Genomic DNA, 19,200 nt, shown 5'->3' with positions numbered 1-19,200 from the left:
AAATGTGCTAAACCGTGCGGCAAAACCGTGGCAGGGTTGCAATTTAGGCTCCGCCCATTTTTCTCCGGAGTTTTTTTTTCCATACTTGTAAAATTCCGGGCCGGCCCGCCAAAGCCCGGGCCTGGGGAAATTTTCAAGGCCCGGGCCCGGTAGAAAAAATTTTGTCATTTTGAGCCAAATTTTGAGCTCTCAATACAATTTTCTCCATTATTTTTTGTGTTTTTGGATTGTTTGTCAGTTTGATCAAAAAATATCAACAAAACTCGAAAAAAAATTTTTGCGCCCCCCCCCCCCCCGACACCGCCCACTTTTCCCCGATTTTTTTCCCCGGAATTTGCGGGGTCTCCAGCTGCCCGCGCCAGAAATGCAAACGCGCGCTGTCGCACTTTCAAAATTTCGGACTTTCGAGAAGAATTTTTCATTCTCATTTGGAGACATTTCTGGAGTTTATGTTTTGTTTTCCCGGTTTTTCTTAACAATTCTGGCTAAAAATGACGGAATCATTGTTATGTTCATCTCCTACTTGTATGCTGCTTCAAATCATCGTTCTGATATCTCGTTTAGGCCCTTATTTCGATTCCAGTTCCATTCCTTTATTTTGTGCATTTTGTTAGATAGTTCTTTTTTAATAATTATCATTATTTTATAGCAAGATGCTCCCAGTACAAATCTTGAAAGACAGTGCTCAGGAAGAGCGTGGAGAGAGCGCTCGTCTCAGCTCTTTCGTTGGTGCAATTGCTATCGGAGACTTGGTTAAATCTACACTTGGGCCAAAAGGAATGGTGAGACAGTTTTTTTACCAGCTTATTTTCACATTCTTGTTTCCAGGACAAAATTCTTATCAGCGGAAATCCGGAAAGTGCCGGAGGAATCAAAGTCACCAATGACGGAGCAACGATTCTTAAATCCATCGGAGTCGATAACCCAGCTGCTAAAGTTCTTGTTGGTGAGTTTCGCGAATTGTTGCTCAAGTTATTCAATATTTTCAGATATGTCAATGACTCAAGATCATGAAGTCGGAGACGGAACAACATCCGTGACTGTTTTGGCTGCCGAGCTGCTCAAGGAGGCTGAGAAACTCGTTAATCAACGTATCCATCCACAAACTATCATTTCTGGATACAGACGTGCTCTCGGAATCGCCCAAGAAGCATTAAAGCAATCGAGCATCGAGTCGGGAGACAACATCCGGGAGGACCTTTTGAAAATTGCTCGCACCACTCTTGGATCAAAGATTCTCAGTCAACACAAAGAACACTTTGCTCAACTTGCCGTGGACGCAGTACTGAGATTGAAGGGATCTGGAAATTTGGATGCTATTCAAATCATCAAGAAGCTTGGTGGATCCATGAATGAATCCTATCTTGACGAAGGATTCCTTCTCGAGAAACTTCCAGGCATGTTCCAACCAAGAAGAGTCGAAAAGGCTAAGATTCTCATCGCTAATACTCCAATGGATACTGACAAGGTGAAAGTTTTTGGATCGAGGGTTCGTGTTGATGGCGTTACTAAAGTTGCTGAACTTGAAGCTGCCGAAAAGTTGAAGATGAAGGAGAAGGTTCGTACTCGTATAATTTGATTTTCAAAATAAGAATTTTCCCTGCAGGTTGACAAAATCCTTGGTCACAACTGTAATGTCTTCATCAACCGTCAACTTATCTACAACTACCCAGAGCAACTCTTCGCAGACGCCAAGGTTATGGCTATTGAGCACGCTGACTTCGAAGGAATCGAGAGACTCGCTCTTGTGCTTGGAGGAGAGATTGTCTCTACATTCGACTCTCCTCAGACAGCTCAATTTGGATACTGTGATCTGATTGAGGAAATCATGATCGGAGAGGATCGACTTCTTCGATTCTCCGGTGTCAAACTTGGAGAGGCTTGTTCGGTTGTTCTTCGTGGAGCAACTCAACAAATTCTTGAAGAGTCGGAGAGATCCCTTCATGATGCTCTCTGTGTCCTTGTCACTCACGTTAAAGAGTCGAAGACTGTGGCTGGAGCTGGAGCTAGTGAGATCCTCATGAGCACTGCTATCGCCATGGAAGCTCAAAAGGTTGCTGGTAAAGAGGCTCTCGCTGTGGAAGCTTTCGGAAGAGCTCTCGCTCAACTTCCAACTATTATTTGCGATAACGCTGGACTTGACTCAGCAGATCTTGTCACCAGACTCCGTGCAGAGCACGCTAATGGTCGGCACAATTTCGGAATTGGTAAACTTATTCTTTAGTGATTCAAAATAACAATGTTTGAATTCCAGATATCGAGAAAGGAGAAGTTGCTGATGTCACCAAGTTGGGAGTCATTGAGTCTTACAATGTCAAGTTGTGCATGGTTTCTTCTGCCGCAGAAGCTACTGAACAAATCCTCCGTGTTGATGATATCATCAAGGCGGCTCCCCGTGCTCGCGCTCCAGATAACCGTCCATGCTAAACTATTGCTTGAAATCCTGTCACAAGATCTTTATTTCTTTTTCTTAATTTCAGCTTTTGATCGAGTGCTTCAACACAACCGTATCTCGTTGTTCCTCCCCTTTTCTCTCATTTTTTTCTCATTATTGATGGATTTTGATACATTTTCCGTTGCTTCATCCTTCCCTTTTCTCTATATTTGCCCCCTAAATTCCGTTTGAAATTTCGAGAATGCCGCGTGTTTTTGCTTGTTGATTTTTTCTCTTTTGTTTAATGAATGGAGTGCTATTTTGAGTAGTCAACGAAAAAGTGACCTAGTTTTTGTCTGATACCGTATTTATTATCATGCGCTCGAGAAAAAGAAATGAAAATTCCGTTTTCAGAATATGTACAGAACCGTTCCTCGGTTTGTGAGATCACAAGGAAACTTGCTGAAGGGACTTTTTGGTAAAAATTCAGAAAAAGAGACGGTAAAGCAACTGACTGTCGAAGAACAAGAAAGTCTTCGTAAAACTCTTCCCAGTATTCGTGCCCGAGAATCTTCCCAAGTTCCAACTAATGCTGATGCTGTGGTGGATTTTGACGATGCTCTTGTTGACAAACGGATCGATACCGACGCGATTCGAGCTCGAGGTTTCTTGAAATACTCCTACAATTATGCCCCGAGCACTGGAATCAAGAGCCAAATCTTGGAAACTGCTACCGAATGTCTACAAAACGCAGGCGTCTCTTCTGATAATATTGAACAGTACAAATTCATTGATGGCGATAATTCCGTAAAGTTTGAGTTAATCAATCGACTCGGAAAATCCACGAAACACTGGCCTACAAACGGGAGACTTCTTCATTTGGAAACAGTGTCAGACATTGTGAAGTTCTACGAGGAACCTGTGAAAAATGTAACCAAATACACTGAGTAAGTGACCCATATCATTCTCAACTGTAAGTTTTCTTTACAGATATGCACGAGACGAGAACAAACCAAAAAATGTATCGATTATGGAACAAGCCGTTCGGTTCCACCCAGAAGACACTCATGTTCATCATGGAGGTGTAACGGCGTTCCCCGGAAGTGGCGGAGACGTGATTTCTCTTCGCCAAAAACGACTACTCCGACAATTCCAACCAAAGAAAGAGTGGTTTGATTACGAGGATCAGGTATGCTTCTGGATTTTTGTTTATAAATTTCCTTATAATAACTTTCAGACGTTCGACTATTCTCGGGTGGACAAAAACATGCCATGGGATCCAGAAGTAGCCGAGCAGATGGACAGATATACTGATAAACGATACAATCATACCACCAAGCAGTTCACAAGAATCAAACAGTAAAGACGTACCGTGCATTATCAAATTTTCTCTTAGATTTCGACATTAGATCATTGTTTTTGTTAACTTTATTGTCATGATTTGTTATACGACTATGGTTTCTTAGATGAATAAAATTTCGGAATTTTACAATTAATCTTTGGTTGTTCAATGTATAAAGAAATCAGTTTTGTTATCAATGCACGTTGCAGCCGAGAAAAAACAACGGCGGGCGGAGCTTCGCTCCCGCAAAGAGAACACTACGGTATTTTTCAAATGAATGCATGCGCCTTTAAACAGTACCTCAAAAATTATCGAATTTTTTCCTTTTTTTTTTATTTTTTCGCTTGTTTCTGTCAATTTTGTCTAATTCTTATCAATCTTTAATTTATTTCCCTTAAAAAACAGAAAAACAGCCAAAAATGGGCCCAAAATAAAGAGCGTCCGAGGTACGGTATTACAGGCGCATGCAGTAATTTGTTATTTTCGCTGCTCGACCGACGATGCGATTTTGAGTAAATTTTCGGCCGCAACGTGCATTGAAAAGAGACAACAGTAATAACCTAAATTTTTTTATTTTCATGAGGAAACATTATTTATTACCTTTCCTCTTCTTCTGATTTATTCAATAAATCTACCGTAATACTTTAAGGGAACATTGTTTGATGTGTTAAGAAGCATCGCCACGATATCAAGTGATACGGTAGTGTTTAAAGGAACATGCGCGCAAATATTACAAGTTTGGTCTCACAACGCCTTCAAACGAACGTGGCGCTAGTTTTCATCCTATTCGAATCATTTGAGTTGAAAATACCATGTTCGTTCCGTTCATCTCCGCCGCCCATTCGCTCACTTCACTCATTCGAGGTGGCTGCCCGCTGGAAAGCAGCAGACACTCGGGTGGTCAAGGGTGTGTTTTCTCTTTTCTTTTTGTCACTTGCCTCCTATGATTTCTCGAATTCCGAAAACGATCTGCAAGATGTTCTCGTCGGATACACGGTAATCAAATTTTTGTTGCTGTGCAAAAGTTTGACGAATTTTGTTGACTTTTCTTTGTTCTCACTCATTTTTTTGAACATTCAGCTCAAACATTTGTGTGTACACTTTTAATGCACCACCTACTTGCAGCAGTGTACTGCGAATGCTCTCAGCGAGTTCATAATATAGAAATGGGTCTCTGCTTGGAGGATTCTTTCAAGCAATGAACGTTTCTATGTTTTCCCAAGATTTTTCATGTTAGATCGAATATTATTGTCGAATTAAAAAAAGTGACACCTGAGAATTTGAAAACTTTTGCTTTTTTTGATCTACGAAAAAGTGCGGCAAAAGCGCAATATTTCAGGATTTCGGCTCGTTCGAGCTACTTTCGCGTCTAAGTTTAGTTTTTTGCTGAAAAATAGATTCTAGAGATGCTAGCGATCATTTTTATACCAAGAAATCAAAATTTTGTTCAGAATATCCCACTAAATTCACATAAATAAATTTGTTATCTACAGTATCCGTTTTCGCTCCGCCCCCTCGTAAATCGACACGAGCGCCATCTCCGAGATTTTCAGGTGTCACTTTTTTTAATCCGACAATAGTTTGCAGTTCTAATTTTTTTTGGGGAAGAGAGACCGTGCCAAGTGATGTTAAGGTACTTTGGTTTACTAGATCATTCTATAGAAGTTATTTTTTTTTCCTGTCTTGTTTTCATATTAATTGTTTTTCATTTAATGTTCAATGAACATAAGATAAGGTTACCCTATTGAGGGAGGGAAGCACTCCATGTCTCTTCAATCTGAAAGTTAGTGCAAGTCACGTATCTTGAAGGACGGCAGCTGCGAGGCGTCTCTTTTTGCCAGCAGCAGTTGGCTCTTTTCGCCTCTCCTCTTCCACTTGTTTTCGGTGGTTCTTCTCGGCTCCTGTCGTGGCTCCTTTCTTTTTCCCAACAACTTGGTGAACCCAATAATAAAAAAGTTCTTGTTCTTCATATAATTAAATGGAAAACTGAGTAGACTTTGTTTCAATCTCTTCACTCGGTTACCACAAATTCTCTATTCTTCTCTACTCTCGAAAAAGGGCTGGCGCGGCGATTCTATTGAACTAGCGCTCAGTCCGCGCTCACAAACAACACACCAACATTTTCTCTGAGTCTTGTGTTACTGCCGATGTCTCGTCAAACGTTTTCGTCTTGTCGCGCCGTCTGACAACGGCGCCGCCTTTCTTCTCGCACTTCTCCGACCATTTAAACCCCAAACATTTTATCTTTCAGTTATTTTGTTTACTACTCCTTTTCTAGATTTTTTTTTCTTGTATCGATCATCTCATCTGTTTTCAGGATGCCAATCACCAAGATTCACGCTCGCCAAATCTACGACTCCCGCGGAAACCCAACCGTCGAGGTTGATCTCTTCACCGAGAAAGGTGAGAACTCTATTAGGTGTAAAGAAGTTTGTTACCAGAGGGAATAGAATTTGCCAAAATTGTGAAAGAAGAAAATGATGCAATTTTTCAGGAGTCTTCCGCGCTGCCGTGCCATCTGGCGCTTCCACTGGAGTCCATGAGGCTCTCGAGCTTCGTGATGGTGATAAGGCTGTTCACCTCGGAAAGGGTGTTCTCAAAGCTGTGAGCAATATCAACGAGAAAATCGCCCCAGCTCTCATCGCCAAAGGATTTGATGTGACTGCTCAAAAGGACATCGATGAGTTCATGCTTGCCCTTGATGGAACTGAGAACAAGGCCAATCTCGGAGCCAACGCCATCCTCGGAGTTTCTTTGGCTGTTGCCAAAGCTGGAGCAGTTCACAAGGGACTTCCACTCTACAAGTACATCGCCGAACTTGCCGGAACTGGAAAAGTTGTGCTTCCTGTTCCAGCTTTCAACGTTATCAATGGAGGATCTCATGCTGGAAACAAGCTCGCTATGCAAGAGTTCATGATTCTTCCAGTGGGAGCTTCCAGCTTTGCTGAAGCCATGCGTATGGGATCCGAAGTCTACCACCACTTGAAGGCTGAAATCAAGAAGAGATATGGACTCGATGCCACCGCTGTCGGAGATGAGGGAGGTTTCGCTCCAAACATTCAAGACAACAAGGAAGGACTTGACCTCCTTAACACCGCCATTGACAAGGCCGGATACACCGGAAAGATCTCCATCGGAATGGATGTTGCTGCTTCCGAATTTTTCAAGGACGGAAAGTACGACTTGGACTTCAAAAACGAAGCCTCTGACTCCTCGAAGTGGTTGTCAGGAGAGCAACTCTCCGAACTCTACCAATCCTTCATCAAGGAGTATCCAGTTGTTTCGATTGAAGACGCTTTCGATCAAGATGACTGGGACAACTGGGGCAAGCTCCATGCCGCTACCAGCATTCAGCTCGTCGGAGACGATTTGACAGTCACTAACCCCAAGCGCATCAGAACCGCTATCGACAAGAAGTCTTGCAATTGCCTTCTTCTCAAGGTAAACACTTGAATTCGTTAAATAATTCATTAAATCAAAAATATAAAATTTCAGGTCAACCAAATTGGATCCGTCACCGAATCAATTGAGGCTGCCAATCTTTCTCGTGCCAATGGATGGGGTGTCATGGTCTCGCACAGATCCGGAGAAACTGAAGATACTTTCATTGCTGATCTCGTCGTTGGACTCGCTACAGGACAAATCAAGACCGGAGCTCCATGCCGCTCAGAGCGCTTGGCCAAGTACAACCAACTTCTTCGTATCGAGGAGGAGCTCGGAGCCGATGCAGTTTATGCCGGACAGAACTTCAGAAACCCACAAGTGTAGATCACTGCGTCTAACCTATAAATACTGTGTATTTTCTTCATAATTTTATTGCCTTCTACGTTTTAGCTACCGCCTCTTTCCGTCGAATGTTTGATCAATATAGATTATTTATTGTACCATGAAGATTGAGCACAGATGCGCATGAATTTTCCAATTCCAAACTTGTTCAAAGACCAGAAAAGTTCTTCTTTCTCCATAATTCAATTATTATGGAAAGGAGCCTTTCAGAAATATATTTTTATTACATTATTTCGGAGACCCTACAGATTCCCGACGAAGGCGCGCGGAGCGTAAATTTCAAGTTGCCCACGACAGTGTTTTATATATTTGAATACTGCTAAGAGAAAAACCGTGTCAGTCTTGCAATTTAGGCTCCGCCCACTTTTCCCGGAAAACGTTTGTTTTTCAATTTGCGGGGTCTTTTCCCGTAAATATGTATTGCGAAATGGCGCTCAGTCGTACTTTCGAAATGTTGCGTTCTCCTGTTCCCCGCGTTGTTTACATTCCGCTAAATATCTCAAGGGCCTAAAAATTTCTATAAAAAGTTATCAGTAATTTTTGGCAATTTGCAGAAGAACAATAGCCCCACAATGAATAATCCCGAGGAAAGTGCAGTACGAGATGTAAGCTGATATTTATGTATTCATTCACAAAAGTCACTACTTTTCCAGCTTGGTCGTTTCACAGTGGCTGTTCTCAATGGTCATGTAGATCTGGAGAGTTCTGCGGCAGACCTCATCCGGTACAACTTCGGTATGCGCACTGTTAAAGGTTCGGGAATGCCAAAACTAGTCAAGACAGTTTTTATGATGTTCAGATGTTATCCGACGCGGTAGTGAAGATGCAGAACTCATCAACCAGATACTCGATCACATATTTCATCTTGTAATTTATTTGAACGAAGAAATCATTGCTACCTCAGGTAAAGCAACATCCATCGGAATGGAAAATCACCATTTCATTGAACTTCGAAAGCGGATGCACTTGATGTACGAAGTGTGGCTTGGAATGCAGGTGAATGAAGCCTATACAATTCGTGATGTCGTGCAGCACGTGGATGCTAGTAAAGAAGCAATTATGCACACATACAACAAATGCAAAGGTTTAAATTCCGAAGTTTTTTGTGAAGAAGTTGTTTTCGTTTTCAGAATTTCATCGTTGGAAAGAACTTCCGCCAGCACTCCGTGAGTTTTTTCTGGATGAAAAAGAGGAAGTGGCACCTCCGGTCGAAGAGCCAGAGCCAACGATGTTCGCCAGAGAAGATGGCGTAGTTTCGTCAATTGCACATGAGAAAGCACAATCAGAAGAGGAAGGAAAGAAGAAACAATTCTTGGCGAAAACCGAGAAGGTAGAAACTCCTAAAAAAAGAAAAAAGCGTAACAAGAAGAGAAACTATCAGTAAATTTGACACCCATTCGTGTACCATAACTGGCGAGTTTACCCCCAACCTGATTATCTTACATTTCTGCCAACATTTATGTTGCGAATTTTGAATTGTGATTCTCATTGTCTGCCCATGCTCAGTATTTAGAACTTTTATTTATTTTTCAGTTATATATTTAGCATTTAAAATAAACATTTTCAGCTTTGTATGTGTGGTGTACAGAAACATTTCAAACAACTGAGAACAATCTGGTTTATTCCAGGTTCTCAGCAATTACCGCGCCAAGAATCCGGACTACAAAACGATGCGCGAGTTGATAAATGCGAAGACAAAGTTTCGATTGGAAGGAATATATTGTGACAATCTCATTAACCAGTATGTGCATATTCTATTACTATACACATAACCCAGTAACATTCAGATTCATAACGGTATGGGATATGGCAATAGATCATGAGACTGTGAAGCCAGAAGAAAAATACGCATTCACTGGTTTGCTGAAAAAAGTCTTCTTGATGATGGTCGACAAACGACGAAATGATTTTGCAACAAAACTCTACGATAAGTATAAGCAAGACGCCGATGTTTTGCCTTGTCTGGAAAACTTCATTGAAAACTTTCAATCCGGCCTCACAGAAGCTATCAACCAACTCCCACTCGATTCCAATGTGCTGAGCAATAATATGGAGTTATTTGAAAAGACTAAAGATCCGGTAAGATTGTTTAATGTTTAAAAGTGGAGTGATAAAAGCCTTCGAGTTTTTGAATTTGCAGTAAAATATTGAAGATGCTGGACTATGCGTTCGCATCTTACATAATTAACTCTGGCAATAGTCTTCTAAAATTTAATGTTCGACTTTCAGATTATCTGGTATCTTCTAGTGTCACCAGCCAACGCCGTCCAGCAACTTCTTACGATGTGTGTGGATAACAAAGGATACATTCCTATCATCGGTCGAATTTTCCGTGGCTTCCCTACACTTTTTTATCGTTGTGTGAACATCACCCCGTTGCCTTTTGAAGAACCGGAGAAGAAAGACAAGCTCCTAATCACTATTCTTCACAGAATCTTCATGATTGGTAGAACCACGTGGACATCTGCTGCACAATGGGAAAATGCTGGAATGATGACGATTTCGTTAGCAAAGGATCGTAAACGAAAGGAAGGACAATTGGAGAGACTAGAGGACAAGTCGTTGATTGATCCGTTCTCATTGATTTTGTTCTGTCTGCATGAACTTCTCAAAGACTACCGTAAACCAACAAAATCAGTGGAAGTGTTTGTGAAAATGTTGCAACGCCTTCTCGCCAACAACAACAACAACAGAATGCTCACTAACTACCGGTTTGGTACATCATTCAGTAATAATGAAGAGAACGTCTTACCGACGCCAATAATCATGCAGCTGATGTTTGAATTGCTGGTAGAGTACGACGGACAATCCATCGAAGTTTGTGAAAGTGCCAGAGAGGTTCTCAAATCGATAGCAGGGCGTATGGATAATGATAAAGCAGTTTTCGACAGAGATGTCTGCTTCTTTCTAATATCGGAAAACTTCAACCAAGCACCTTGGTGGGTGAAGTATTCTCTGTTCACGTGGTTCTCGAACGCTCTCGGAAAGCCTCGCAGACAAGTACCATCCGGAATATACAAAACTATCCCGGAACATCATCTCGACGAATTCGAGCAAATAAAGTCGGAAGAGTCGTGTGCTGTTCCAGAATGCTTCATGCGTTCCATTTTCGAGCTGGGACTTTTTGATGTCGATCTCGCAGTCGATTTGGTTAAGCATGGTTACGGTGTAAAATTCGAGGGTTCTGTGGTTGAGAAAATGGCTCTTGCTCTGGTCGATAGCTATGGAAAAAAGATGTCGAAGAGGAACGGAGGTCTTGAAATGGGCACGCTGATCACTGCAATACTGAACACATTCGATCCTATCCGAGAGCTCGCACCACTCAACAGTTATTGCACCAGCTATTTGAAGAGTCTCAAAAAAGTGGAACATCTTCTCATTCTTTTCATGGCTGCAAGAATTGCAAGGGAGAAGCAACTGTGTGCGGCCAGAATCAGAAAGGATGATGTCAACGTTCTCAATAAAGACGAGCTGCTATCATTGAATGCAGTCTCAGAACAGATAATGGACATATTTTGCGAAACCACGAAGGCTCATATCGAAAAAGAGGTAAATAAGATTAACTTAAATGAAAATTTTCAATGAATAAGTGTAATTCAGGTCAGCGAAGTGGAGAAGATTCGTCGTGACGCAGAATCTTTCATTTTCTCACCAGGATTCACACCGGAACAGTGTAAGGCATTGGTTGAAAGAGAAGAAAGGGAACAATCGTTGATACTTCAACTGACAATGATCTATCTTAAATGCGGTCACTTCTGCCGTCTCTACCAACAAGTTCCAATGAAGCTGCAACAACTCATGAACTCCACTCTCGAAAAGCAGTTCGATTCACAGAAACTGTTGGCCAAAAGAGTGATGGACGACGTTTTGACGGATCAAAGAAAGGTGGGTTTCGTTCTATTTGTGTCTTTTTCATAACTTGTTTCGTTATAGACTGAAGTCGTTTATGCATTCGTAGAGCAAAAAGATGTCGTAGTAGAGAGGAAGTCTCCAGAAAAAGAGAGTGTTCAACCAGTGAAACCATCCGAATTGTACAAGCAACAAACTCAGCCGATCGAAAATGTTTCAGCTGAAAATGCAATGTTTTTTATAAATAACGGAGGTTAGTGATTTTTTTTAACAGCATAGTTAGAGCATCTGATTCGTGTCGTAATGTGTTTCGTACTGTGGTGTATTTCAGAGTATCGGCACGCGAGAGGAGGCTATACCAGCAACCGTGGAAATAATCGCAGACCGAATTTCGAGAACGATAGACCGTCGTCTTCTCGTGTAAACAGTAGAAGTGACCGAAGAGACTCGTTTCGTGGAAACATATGGCCACCTGTCGATGACGTGCAAACTTTCGTTCCCAGAGATCGGGATTTTGTCCACAAACACAGTAAAATTCAATCAACCAACGATTTTGATCGGGGATTCCCTCGGAATGATCAATCGAGGCATCAGTATGATCCGGAAAAACTCTACTTAGACGATAGAAGAACTCCGTACAGTTCACACGGTGCAAAAACTTCTGATTATGATGATACCGAAAACGACAGGTAAAAAGTAGTTGTCGTATTCATGTAGAAGCTTGAACTTTACTTTCATACCAATTCCAAACGCAGAGTTTTGCAGAATGCTCCAGCAAACCATTCAATCGGTGCGAAATTACAACTACCGCGAACAGCAGAACCAATACACTTCAAGACCCGGCACTTCCAACCCAACGTCGTCAAAGGGTCCGGAGGGGAAACCACAGCAACCGAAGAAAGGGTTCGGCAGTGAGTACAACAACCGGTTCAACGGAAACTCAAGAAAGCAGAACGAGAGGAAACCCCGTTACGTCTCCTCGAGTAAGTTTTTCTTCCTTGTTGTGGGGAAAAATTAACACAATTTCAGACTATCACGACCAAGAGGACGAAATAACGAATCGCATGAAGCCTGGGCAACCGGAAAGAGAAGAGCTTGCTCATGCACTGGGCTTGAATAACCGTGATCCCGATCCTCCACAACGACGCGGTGGATTTGGATTCCGTTAAATGAGCTCGCTCTTGCACATTTTTTGATGACATGTTTCTTACTCCTTCTGTTCTTTTGTTTCTTCTTAACATTCCGTAACATTTCTGAAATTTGCTCTTTTCCCCAATCGTTCTCCATCACCTGTACATCTCAATACCAGCCGGCTAGAATTGTTTTTTTTCTCGTTCCCATCGTAGCGTTACAGTTTATTGTCCCATTAGCAGTATTCCGTAAAAAGAATCCTCATGATATGTATCCCTTTTTCAGCATGGAATGAAATTTCCCCTATTTTGTCAACTTTCTCGAAAAACAATTTATATGCTCAACAGCTAACACGATAAAAAGCATTGATAAAAACTGGATAAGTGTGAAAATTGAAACGGAAAAAATGTTGAACATTTCGATGTCGAACACGAAAATAAGTGGGTTGCAGTACAAGAGTAAGTGGATTATCTTCAAGGACCGTTACGCGGAGTACTGAAAAAATAAGTTAGAAGGTGTTAAAATCGATTATTACAAAAATGTTCATGTTCCTATGAAAGTAGATAAAACGAAAGTGTTATATATAAAAATCATCACCAAATGAATGGGTTCTTGACCGGCTTTTTTGATTTTCCTCCATCTTCGGATTCAACAAATTCCCCGCCATAAGATGAGCCATACCACACTGAAACAGTTGAAAGTGTAAACAGAAATGCATGTTTTTTTGAAAAAAAAAAACTCACCTAGAAGTTCTTGGTCTATTCTAATCGGTTTGATCACTCGATAGTAAATTCGACTATTTGTTTGGAACGCAATCATATTTTGCTCATCTTCGTCTAAAATATTTCAGATATTCTGGGAACTAGAAAACTGTTTCCTTACGTCTGGGACTATTGATATATCTCAACCAATTGGATCTCTTTGGATCCGATCCATCGATGTAGAACTTTTTATCTCCATTCTTGATAAGCCAAGCGTATCCATCTTTCTTGAATTCGTCCTTTTTGTAAACTTTGATACCTTTGTATGGTCCAAATACCATTCCAATGGGAATAAACACTGAAGCTATAACACCAAGGCCCGCGTTGGGGATCTTTGATTCTTCGATGCGGAATAAAATAGGTAGGGTGAGTTGTGAGTAGACTTTTGTACTTAATTCTTCTTTCCTCGGCTCACGATCAGGAATTTTGAATAATGGGTGTAGACGACAGAATGGTCGATAAAATTTATTGCATTTCTCACAGTCTGTAAATCGCAGAATTAAGAAAAGCCGATTTTTCATCACTCTTACGGATATCTAGATTTTCATCGTAGGCATGATCGTTAATTTCAGTTCCAAGGTAATCAACTTCAGCTTCTAAAAAACATTTTATTAACAAAGCCGTGATAAAGTACCGACCTGAAAGATCTCTAAATTCTCGGTGTACTTCTTCACACAGACGGTTAGTTTCGATGATGCTGAGAGCTCCATCGCGAAAATCCAGGACCAACTTGTACGACTTCTGAAGAATTTTCTCGTTTTCTCTTGTTCAATTTAAGAAACGTGCCTTTTGTTTCTCCTCCTCCTTCAATTTTATGAGAACCTCCGGGTATCCCAATCCCGGAATCTCCATGCCATTCATCTGAAGCTGACCATAAAACTTTATTAACTCAATTTTGGGTTTTTTTTTTAAATAAAATGTTTCTGATAAATAGCGCTAGGCTGGAAATTAGTGAAAATCTGTTGATCATGTGGGCAGCAAGGAGCGCACTTGCGGAGGACGAACGCGGAAGTTTGAATAGGGATATCAACTTTGAAAAGTTGATTAATAATGAAATATGCCGATGTAACCAACAATTATGTCTAAAACTGAGTGTAGTTAATCGAAGTGCATCACCGGAAAATTGGAATAAATTACAGAAATGCTGTAAAAAATCATAAGAACAAAAATACCAAAAATAACAGAGAAAATAGTGAAACATCTTTATTTTTTAGTTGAAGTTAATTTTTTTCTCTCGTCTCATATTATGCTATGCAAGCATATTATCGGTTCATATTTTGAATTACCGCTGCGGTGTACGGGGTACGGTATTCCAGGTAGAGCGCACTCAAAAATATTTTTGTTGCGCCTTTGATTTTGAGTTATTGACTTTGATTTCTGTTCGATTAAAAAGAGCAATTTATCAATTTATTTGAATGATTAGGTTATTGAAAGTGTAGAAGAAAGTCGTTCATTGGATTTTTTTCCTATTCAAAGAGAAAAAACCCAGGATTTTTGCCTTTTTGCTGGTCTTCTAATTAACCCTGTAAGTTTTCAGAAATGCGGATAATGCCGTTGCTTGCTGTATTCACTTTACTGATTGCCTGTTCCGCCCATGTGCCATCTGTTGACGATATTCTACAGACCAATCAGTATGTGCTCATTTCCCAACAAGATATTTTGACGTCTATTCAAACTTCGGTACCATCTGGTCGTTGTCCACAGTTCATGGCGAGACCTACAAATAAGTAAGTAGTCTCGGTTTTCGCATTATACACTGTTGATACTTACAGACCTCGTTCTAAACACTCCTCCGATTCTCGAGTCTTGGGTGTGCATCTCATTCGTGATCATCTCTCTCGCTCTCCTCCAATGCTCATGACTGTGACACAAAAATATTCCCCATCGAGCTCAGTTCAACATCAACAAATCAGTATTCAAACATTTGCTTTAAATGTGAGTAACAATGTTTCTTTGTTTTTTTTTGTAAAAGTCATATTTCAGGTTACTGATGTATTTCAGTCGAAGTTTCGGAGAGGCGTAGAATTTGCTAAGAAAGCGGAAGCTAGATCATACCAAGTGTTTGGGACAGATCGATCCGTAAGCAGACGACAGCCAAAACTCAAAAATGCAAGAGTCATTACAGATTACCACTCTTTTTGACTCGATGAACCATATGCTGTATCTTCTCACATCATCATCATCTGCAAATTTTAAAATGTATCAGTACTATATCAAAGGCCTTTACAATAGTAAAACACAAAACCGTTAGAATTTGATCAGTATTTACTTTCAGAGGGTCTTAGCATAACGCAAGGTGTAGAGTATTCGCAATCATCATCAAGCAGTCGTTATGATTGGCAAGAAGATCAGTACTCTGGAAAGTTTTACTACAAAGAAAAAATCGATGCCGAAGTGGGATTGTTCGAGATCCCAATGAACGCTCTTGTCCCCACTGCTTTTGAAGGAGAACCTGGTGTGAAAATTGCGGAAAACTATAACGAAACTCTTGCGGGGTAAGTGGTTTTCAAAGGCAAGCGGGCAAAAAGCGTTCCAGAGCAAATGGAGGTGCATTCTTCAATTTGGACATTGTTCATGGTAAAAACTCGACAATAATGGTATCATCTCTTATGTCTTCTTCGTTGGAACATGGATTCAAATGTGCAGCGACAGTGAATAAGTCTTCTGTGCCGTTTTTCAATAAGCTTATTGTCATCCGAGAGCAAGATTTCTGCATGCTGCGAGATGGATTAAACTATAATAGAGCCTATTGTAAACAAGAGCAGAGAGACTTTCTTGGATTGGGACCGGTCAGATGATGTTCATTATTCAATCTAACTTCGAAATCTGGTTTTCAGGAAGGCGAAGAATCTTCAATCGTCAAATGGCTGCTTGTCACATGCATCATAATGTTCATGGTCATTGTTCTTCTTTTTGTCTATATCTACTGGCTTCGTGCGACTTTCACTTCCGACTACGACAGAACTCATCCGAATGAGGTTGTTCTATCCCGCGCTAGATTGTTTTAAACACATCAATTTCTTTCAGTACGAAACCGAAGCATCGCTATTCGTCGCAAAGCAGAGAAGCTTCCCGTCGGTATATCAAGATCCAGCTCTTCTTGATGTTTCAGTTGATAGATGGAATTAAAACTGATCATTATAATCTTTTGATTATCTTCTCTTCACACCCTTTACATCAACAGTCGCTCAACTATTCCTTATCGCCATCTCGTTTTCAAAATAGGTTCTTTAGTTAATTGTATACTGGATTCCGTATCTCCTGCCCTTTCTCATATACACTTATACATCTGAACTTACTTAGTTTTATTAGTTATTCGTCTTTTATCTGTTCCATTTTCCCCACTGCACATCCTTTTTTATTGTTCAACCAATTCTGATGCTTCTATAGTAAAGAGATTTTGTTTTATATCAGTAATACAACAACTTCAAATTGAAAACAATTCATTCAGTTTGGAACCAAGAAGAAAATAAATAATAACATCAAACAAAACCCTGTGATGGCTGATAAGAACATAAGTCAATGGGGTGAGAAACATGGCCGAAGGCGCACCGGAAAAAAAAGAAATGGATCCGTAGAAAAAGAAAAGGTCAGTTAGTGGAAAAAAGTGAAGAAAAAATGAGATCGGGTGATGGAAGAAATGGAGCAAATCGATGGAAAAATGAGCAGATTACGACATGTTTGCTATTTCATATTTTTGACGTCGCACGAACAAAACAGCTATCGTGGTAGTTATCAATATAATTGCCTGTAATGAGACTTCGTTAATTGACAAAAGTAATTCAGTGGTTGTTAATTAAAATCATAACTTTCATTTAAAAATCTTTCAGAAACGCTAGATGGCATCTTATTTCAATAAAAACCTATTTTTAAAACAATTTCCAGGTAAGTGAATAACTCACCATTGCCAAAAGAACACTGACTACGAGCACAGATCTCAAATCTGCGCAAACTCTTTCCTCTTCTATAAACTTGGATTCTGATGCTTCTTCCACAGGAGATGATTCCACGTGGATATCTGGGCATGTATGTTGAACTACCGGCTCGGTAGGCTTCGGAGGTTCTACAGGTGGAGTTGTAACATTTATCAACTGAGAAATCTCCAAATTCTGACTACGGACGTCGATAGAAGGGAATTGAGAAGACGCATCGTCTCTAAAATTTAGAGTTTCATTTAAAAAAAAAAGAACATTGATTTTGAAAAACAAACCTCTTCTTTCTTGCTTCGTTGCATTTTCGTTTTGGACACTCTCCAGATGGTAACTGTGGATGAAGGCGTACTTGGCATGCGAAGTAGACTATTGAAGTATGAGAAACACCGAATACTTTGACCGATGCTCCCACATGAGTACGATTGTGATATTGCAGTTGTGGCATGATTGATTCGTACTTCGAACAGCCTGATGAATCAATTACATCGTGTGTTTCTTCACCTCCTACCAATCGGCAACTTTCGATCATGATACAGGATTCCTTAAAAATTTTTATTAAAAGTAGAGTTGGCTATGAACTAAGACGATCGCCGCCCAAAATAAAAAATACCTCATTTTGAAATTTTTTTTTGAGATTCTGGGCACCCACCCAACTAGGCTACTATGGGAAATTGAAAATTAATTGGTTCATTCTGGGTTTTGTTACGAACAAATGATTGCCCTGTAATAGAAGGACAGCCGCACTGGCAAGTTTGAGCTAATTTATCTCTGTTTCCGTAAAGCTATCAAAAACGTGCCAACTTATGAAAGATTTTTGATACTATGACAAACAATTCATTAGGTGAAAACTATTTGATATCTTTGACAGGAACCGAGATAAATTGGCTCGAAGTTGAAAGTTAGGAGGCCCTTCTATTACAGGTTTTAAGAATAAAGCTACAAGGGGCGAGGGCTCATTCGTCTTAATTTGGGGGATCCTCGTTGTCCACTTCAATTGACATAATTTCAGAAACTACTTACATAAACATTCTGACACTGCCACGAATGATACACTTCTTGGCCCAAAGCCAATCGTCCGGCTGGCAACCCTCCTGGACTGGCGAGAACTTCATACGAACAACTTGGCCCTTTTGTGTCTGGTGGTGGAGGTTGAGGGGATCCGATGGCTAGAGAATTTGAGGATCCATTTGATTTCTTCTGATGGAAACATTGCATGTTGAAGATTCGATCATCGACTGTGGTGAATTCAGGATGGAATGATACAGATAGAGAAACTTCGAGAATCACTCCGGTAGGGTGAAGACTTCTGAATAAAAAACAGCTAGAAATTAAATTATTTCCCCAAACAATTTAAGTATTTTCATAATATAAGAAGATGAAAATTTGAAAATTTCTAACTCTGTCTCAAAATTCGTTGCAAATTAGTAAAATATGTATACTTTATACAGAAAAAACTAACTTTAGGTAATTCGTAACTTTTTCTTGTCTGGCGGAGAGATTTTCACAGAAAGTTCTTGGATACGATGCCTCACTTTTTTTAAGGTGAATAATGTTTTTTTCATAAGAAATTCAGGTCAACAAAACAGAAAAAATTTATTGAAGAAAAGTGAAAAAAAAACAACAGCAAAAATAATAACGTGAGATATATTTCCGTGAACCTACAGAAGCGATCCCGAGATCGCTTCTGGGAATTTTGTGAGAGCGAAAAAACACCCAGAATCGATCCCTTGATCGATTCTGTAAGTTCACGTAAATCTGCCAATTTTCGAAAAATATCGTGAAATTTTGAAATCCACAAATTTTTCATTCTGAAAATGGGCTCCCTTACTAGTAAGGGTATCGTGTTTTGTGATTCAATGTGAATTTTTGAAAAAGGCGAGAAGTATTTCTAGCTACATATTTGTAATATTATCTGATAATCATGTTGATTTTTGAAAAAATTGAGAAATTTCAAATTCAACAAGATTTTTAAGTAATCCGTTTCAAGGAAATAATATACTTTTTGATCCCCCAAACGTGTCAAAT

At 40.1% G+C, this 19,200-nt stretch overlaps 7 protein-coding genes across 7 annotated transcripts in view; 5 read left to right on the top strand and 2 right to left on the bottom strand.

Moving 5' to 3' along the window:
- Positions 1 to 653: 653 nt before the first annotated feature.
- Cbr-cct-2 lies at positions 654 to 2,427 on the top strand (the record flags this gene model as incomplete). The annotated part of the gene is made up of 5 exons (XM_045242232.1): positions 654 to 782; positions 829 to 946; positions 990 to 1,558; positions 1,607 to 2,207; positions 2,255 to 2,427. 5 exons carry the CDS (start codon positions 654 to 656, stop codon positions 2,425 to 2,427), a joined length of 1,590 nt encoding a protein of 529 aa, XP_045092093.1.
- Positions 2,428 to 2,791: 364 nt separating this feature from the next.
- Positions 2,792 to 3,737, top strand: Cbr-mrpl-50 (the record flags this gene model as incomplete). The annotated part of the gene is made up of 3 exons (XM_002631325.1): positions 2,792 to 3,321; positions 3,365 to 3,563; positions 3,612 to 3,737. The coding sequence occupies 3 exons, from the start codon at positions 2,792 to 2,794 to the stop codon at positions 3,735 to 3,737; spliced, it is 855 nt and encodes a 284-aa protein (XP_002631371.1).
- A 2,297-nt stretch (positions 3,738 to 6,034) lies between these two features.
- Cbr-enol-1 lies at positions 6,035 to 7,484 on the top strand (the record flags this gene model as incomplete). The annotated part of the gene is made up of 3 exons (XM_002631326.1): positions 6,035 to 6,119; positions 6,211 to 7,157; positions 7,212 to 7,484. 3 exons carry the CDS (start codon positions 6,035 to 6,037, stop codon positions 7,482 to 7,484), a joined length of 1,305 nt encoding a protein of 434 aa, XP_002631372.1.
- Positions 7,485 to 8,074: 590 nt separating this feature from the next.
- On the top strand, positions 8,075 to 12,520 carry CBG03215 (the record flags this gene model as incomplete). Its single annotated transcript, XM_045242231.1, has 11 exons — positions 8,075 to 8,107; positions 8,156 to 8,255; positions 8,302 to 8,586; positions 8,633 to 8,832; positions 9,131 to 9,243; positions 9,290 to 9,581; positions 9,732 to 11,051; positions 11,103 to 11,387; positions 11,436 to 11,604; positions 11,683 to 12,040; positions 12,109 to 12,520. 11 exons carry the CDS (start codon positions 8,075 to 8,077, stop codon positions 12,518 to 12,520), a joined length of 3,567 nt encoding a protein of 1,188 aa, XP_045092092.1.
- A 555-nt stretch (positions 12,521 to 13,075) lies between these two features.
- Positions 13,076 to 14,104, bottom strand: Cbr-set-17 (the record flags this gene model as incomplete). The annotated part of the gene is made up of 6 exons (XM_002631328.1): positions 13,076 to 13,167; positions 13,226 to 13,318; positions 13,365 to 13,727; positions 13,774 to 13,839; positions 13,882 to 13,984; positions 14,030 to 14,104. 6 exons carry the CDS (start codon positions 14,102 to 14,104, stop codon positions 13,076 to 13,078), a joined length of 792 nt encoding a protein of 263 aa, XP_002631374.1.
- Positions 14,105 to 14,782: 678 nt separating this feature from the next.
- On the top strand, positions 14,783 to 16,372 carry CBG03217 (the record flags this gene model as incomplete). The annotated part of the gene is made up of 8 exons (XM_002631329.1): positions 14,783 to 14,970; positions 15,016 to 15,178; positions 15,227 to 15,322; positions 15,369 to 15,474; positions 15,519 to 15,738; positions 15,780 to 16,032; positions 16,081 to 16,221; positions 16,271 to 16,372. 8 exons carry the CDS (start codon positions 14,783 to 14,785, stop codon positions 16,370 to 16,372), a joined length of 1,269 nt encoding a protein of 422 aa, XP_002631375.1.
- Positions 16,373 to 16,913: 541 nt separating this feature from the next.
- Positions 16,914 to 19,200, bottom strand: part of CBG03218 — a gene marked incomplete at both ends in the record, with an annotated part of 6,495 nt that continues 4,208 nt past the window's right edge. The window contains 4 exons of the mRNA XM_045242230.1: positions 16,914 to 16,991; positions 17,146 to 17,398; positions 17,454 to 17,716; positions 18,196 to 18,481. Coding sequence (XP_045092091.1) covers positions 16,914 to 16,991; positions 17,146 to 17,398; positions 17,454 to 17,716; positions 18,196 to 18,481 — 880 coding nt within the window. The remainder of the gene's footprint in view (positions 16,992 to 17,145; positions 17,399 to 17,453; positions 17,717 to 18,195; positions 18,482 to 19,200) is intronic.

This window comes from Caenorhabditis briggsae, assembly GCF_000004555.2.
Source record: "Caenorhabditis briggsae complete genome, chrII, whole genome shotgun sequence".
Taxonomy (NCBI): Eukaryota; Metazoa; Nematoda; class Chromadorea; order Rhabditida; family Rhabditidae; genus Caenorhabditis; species Caenorhabditis briggsae.
The sequence above is the reverse complement of the archived record's forward strand: the minus strand, read 5'-3'. Positions and strand labels throughout refer to the sequence as shown.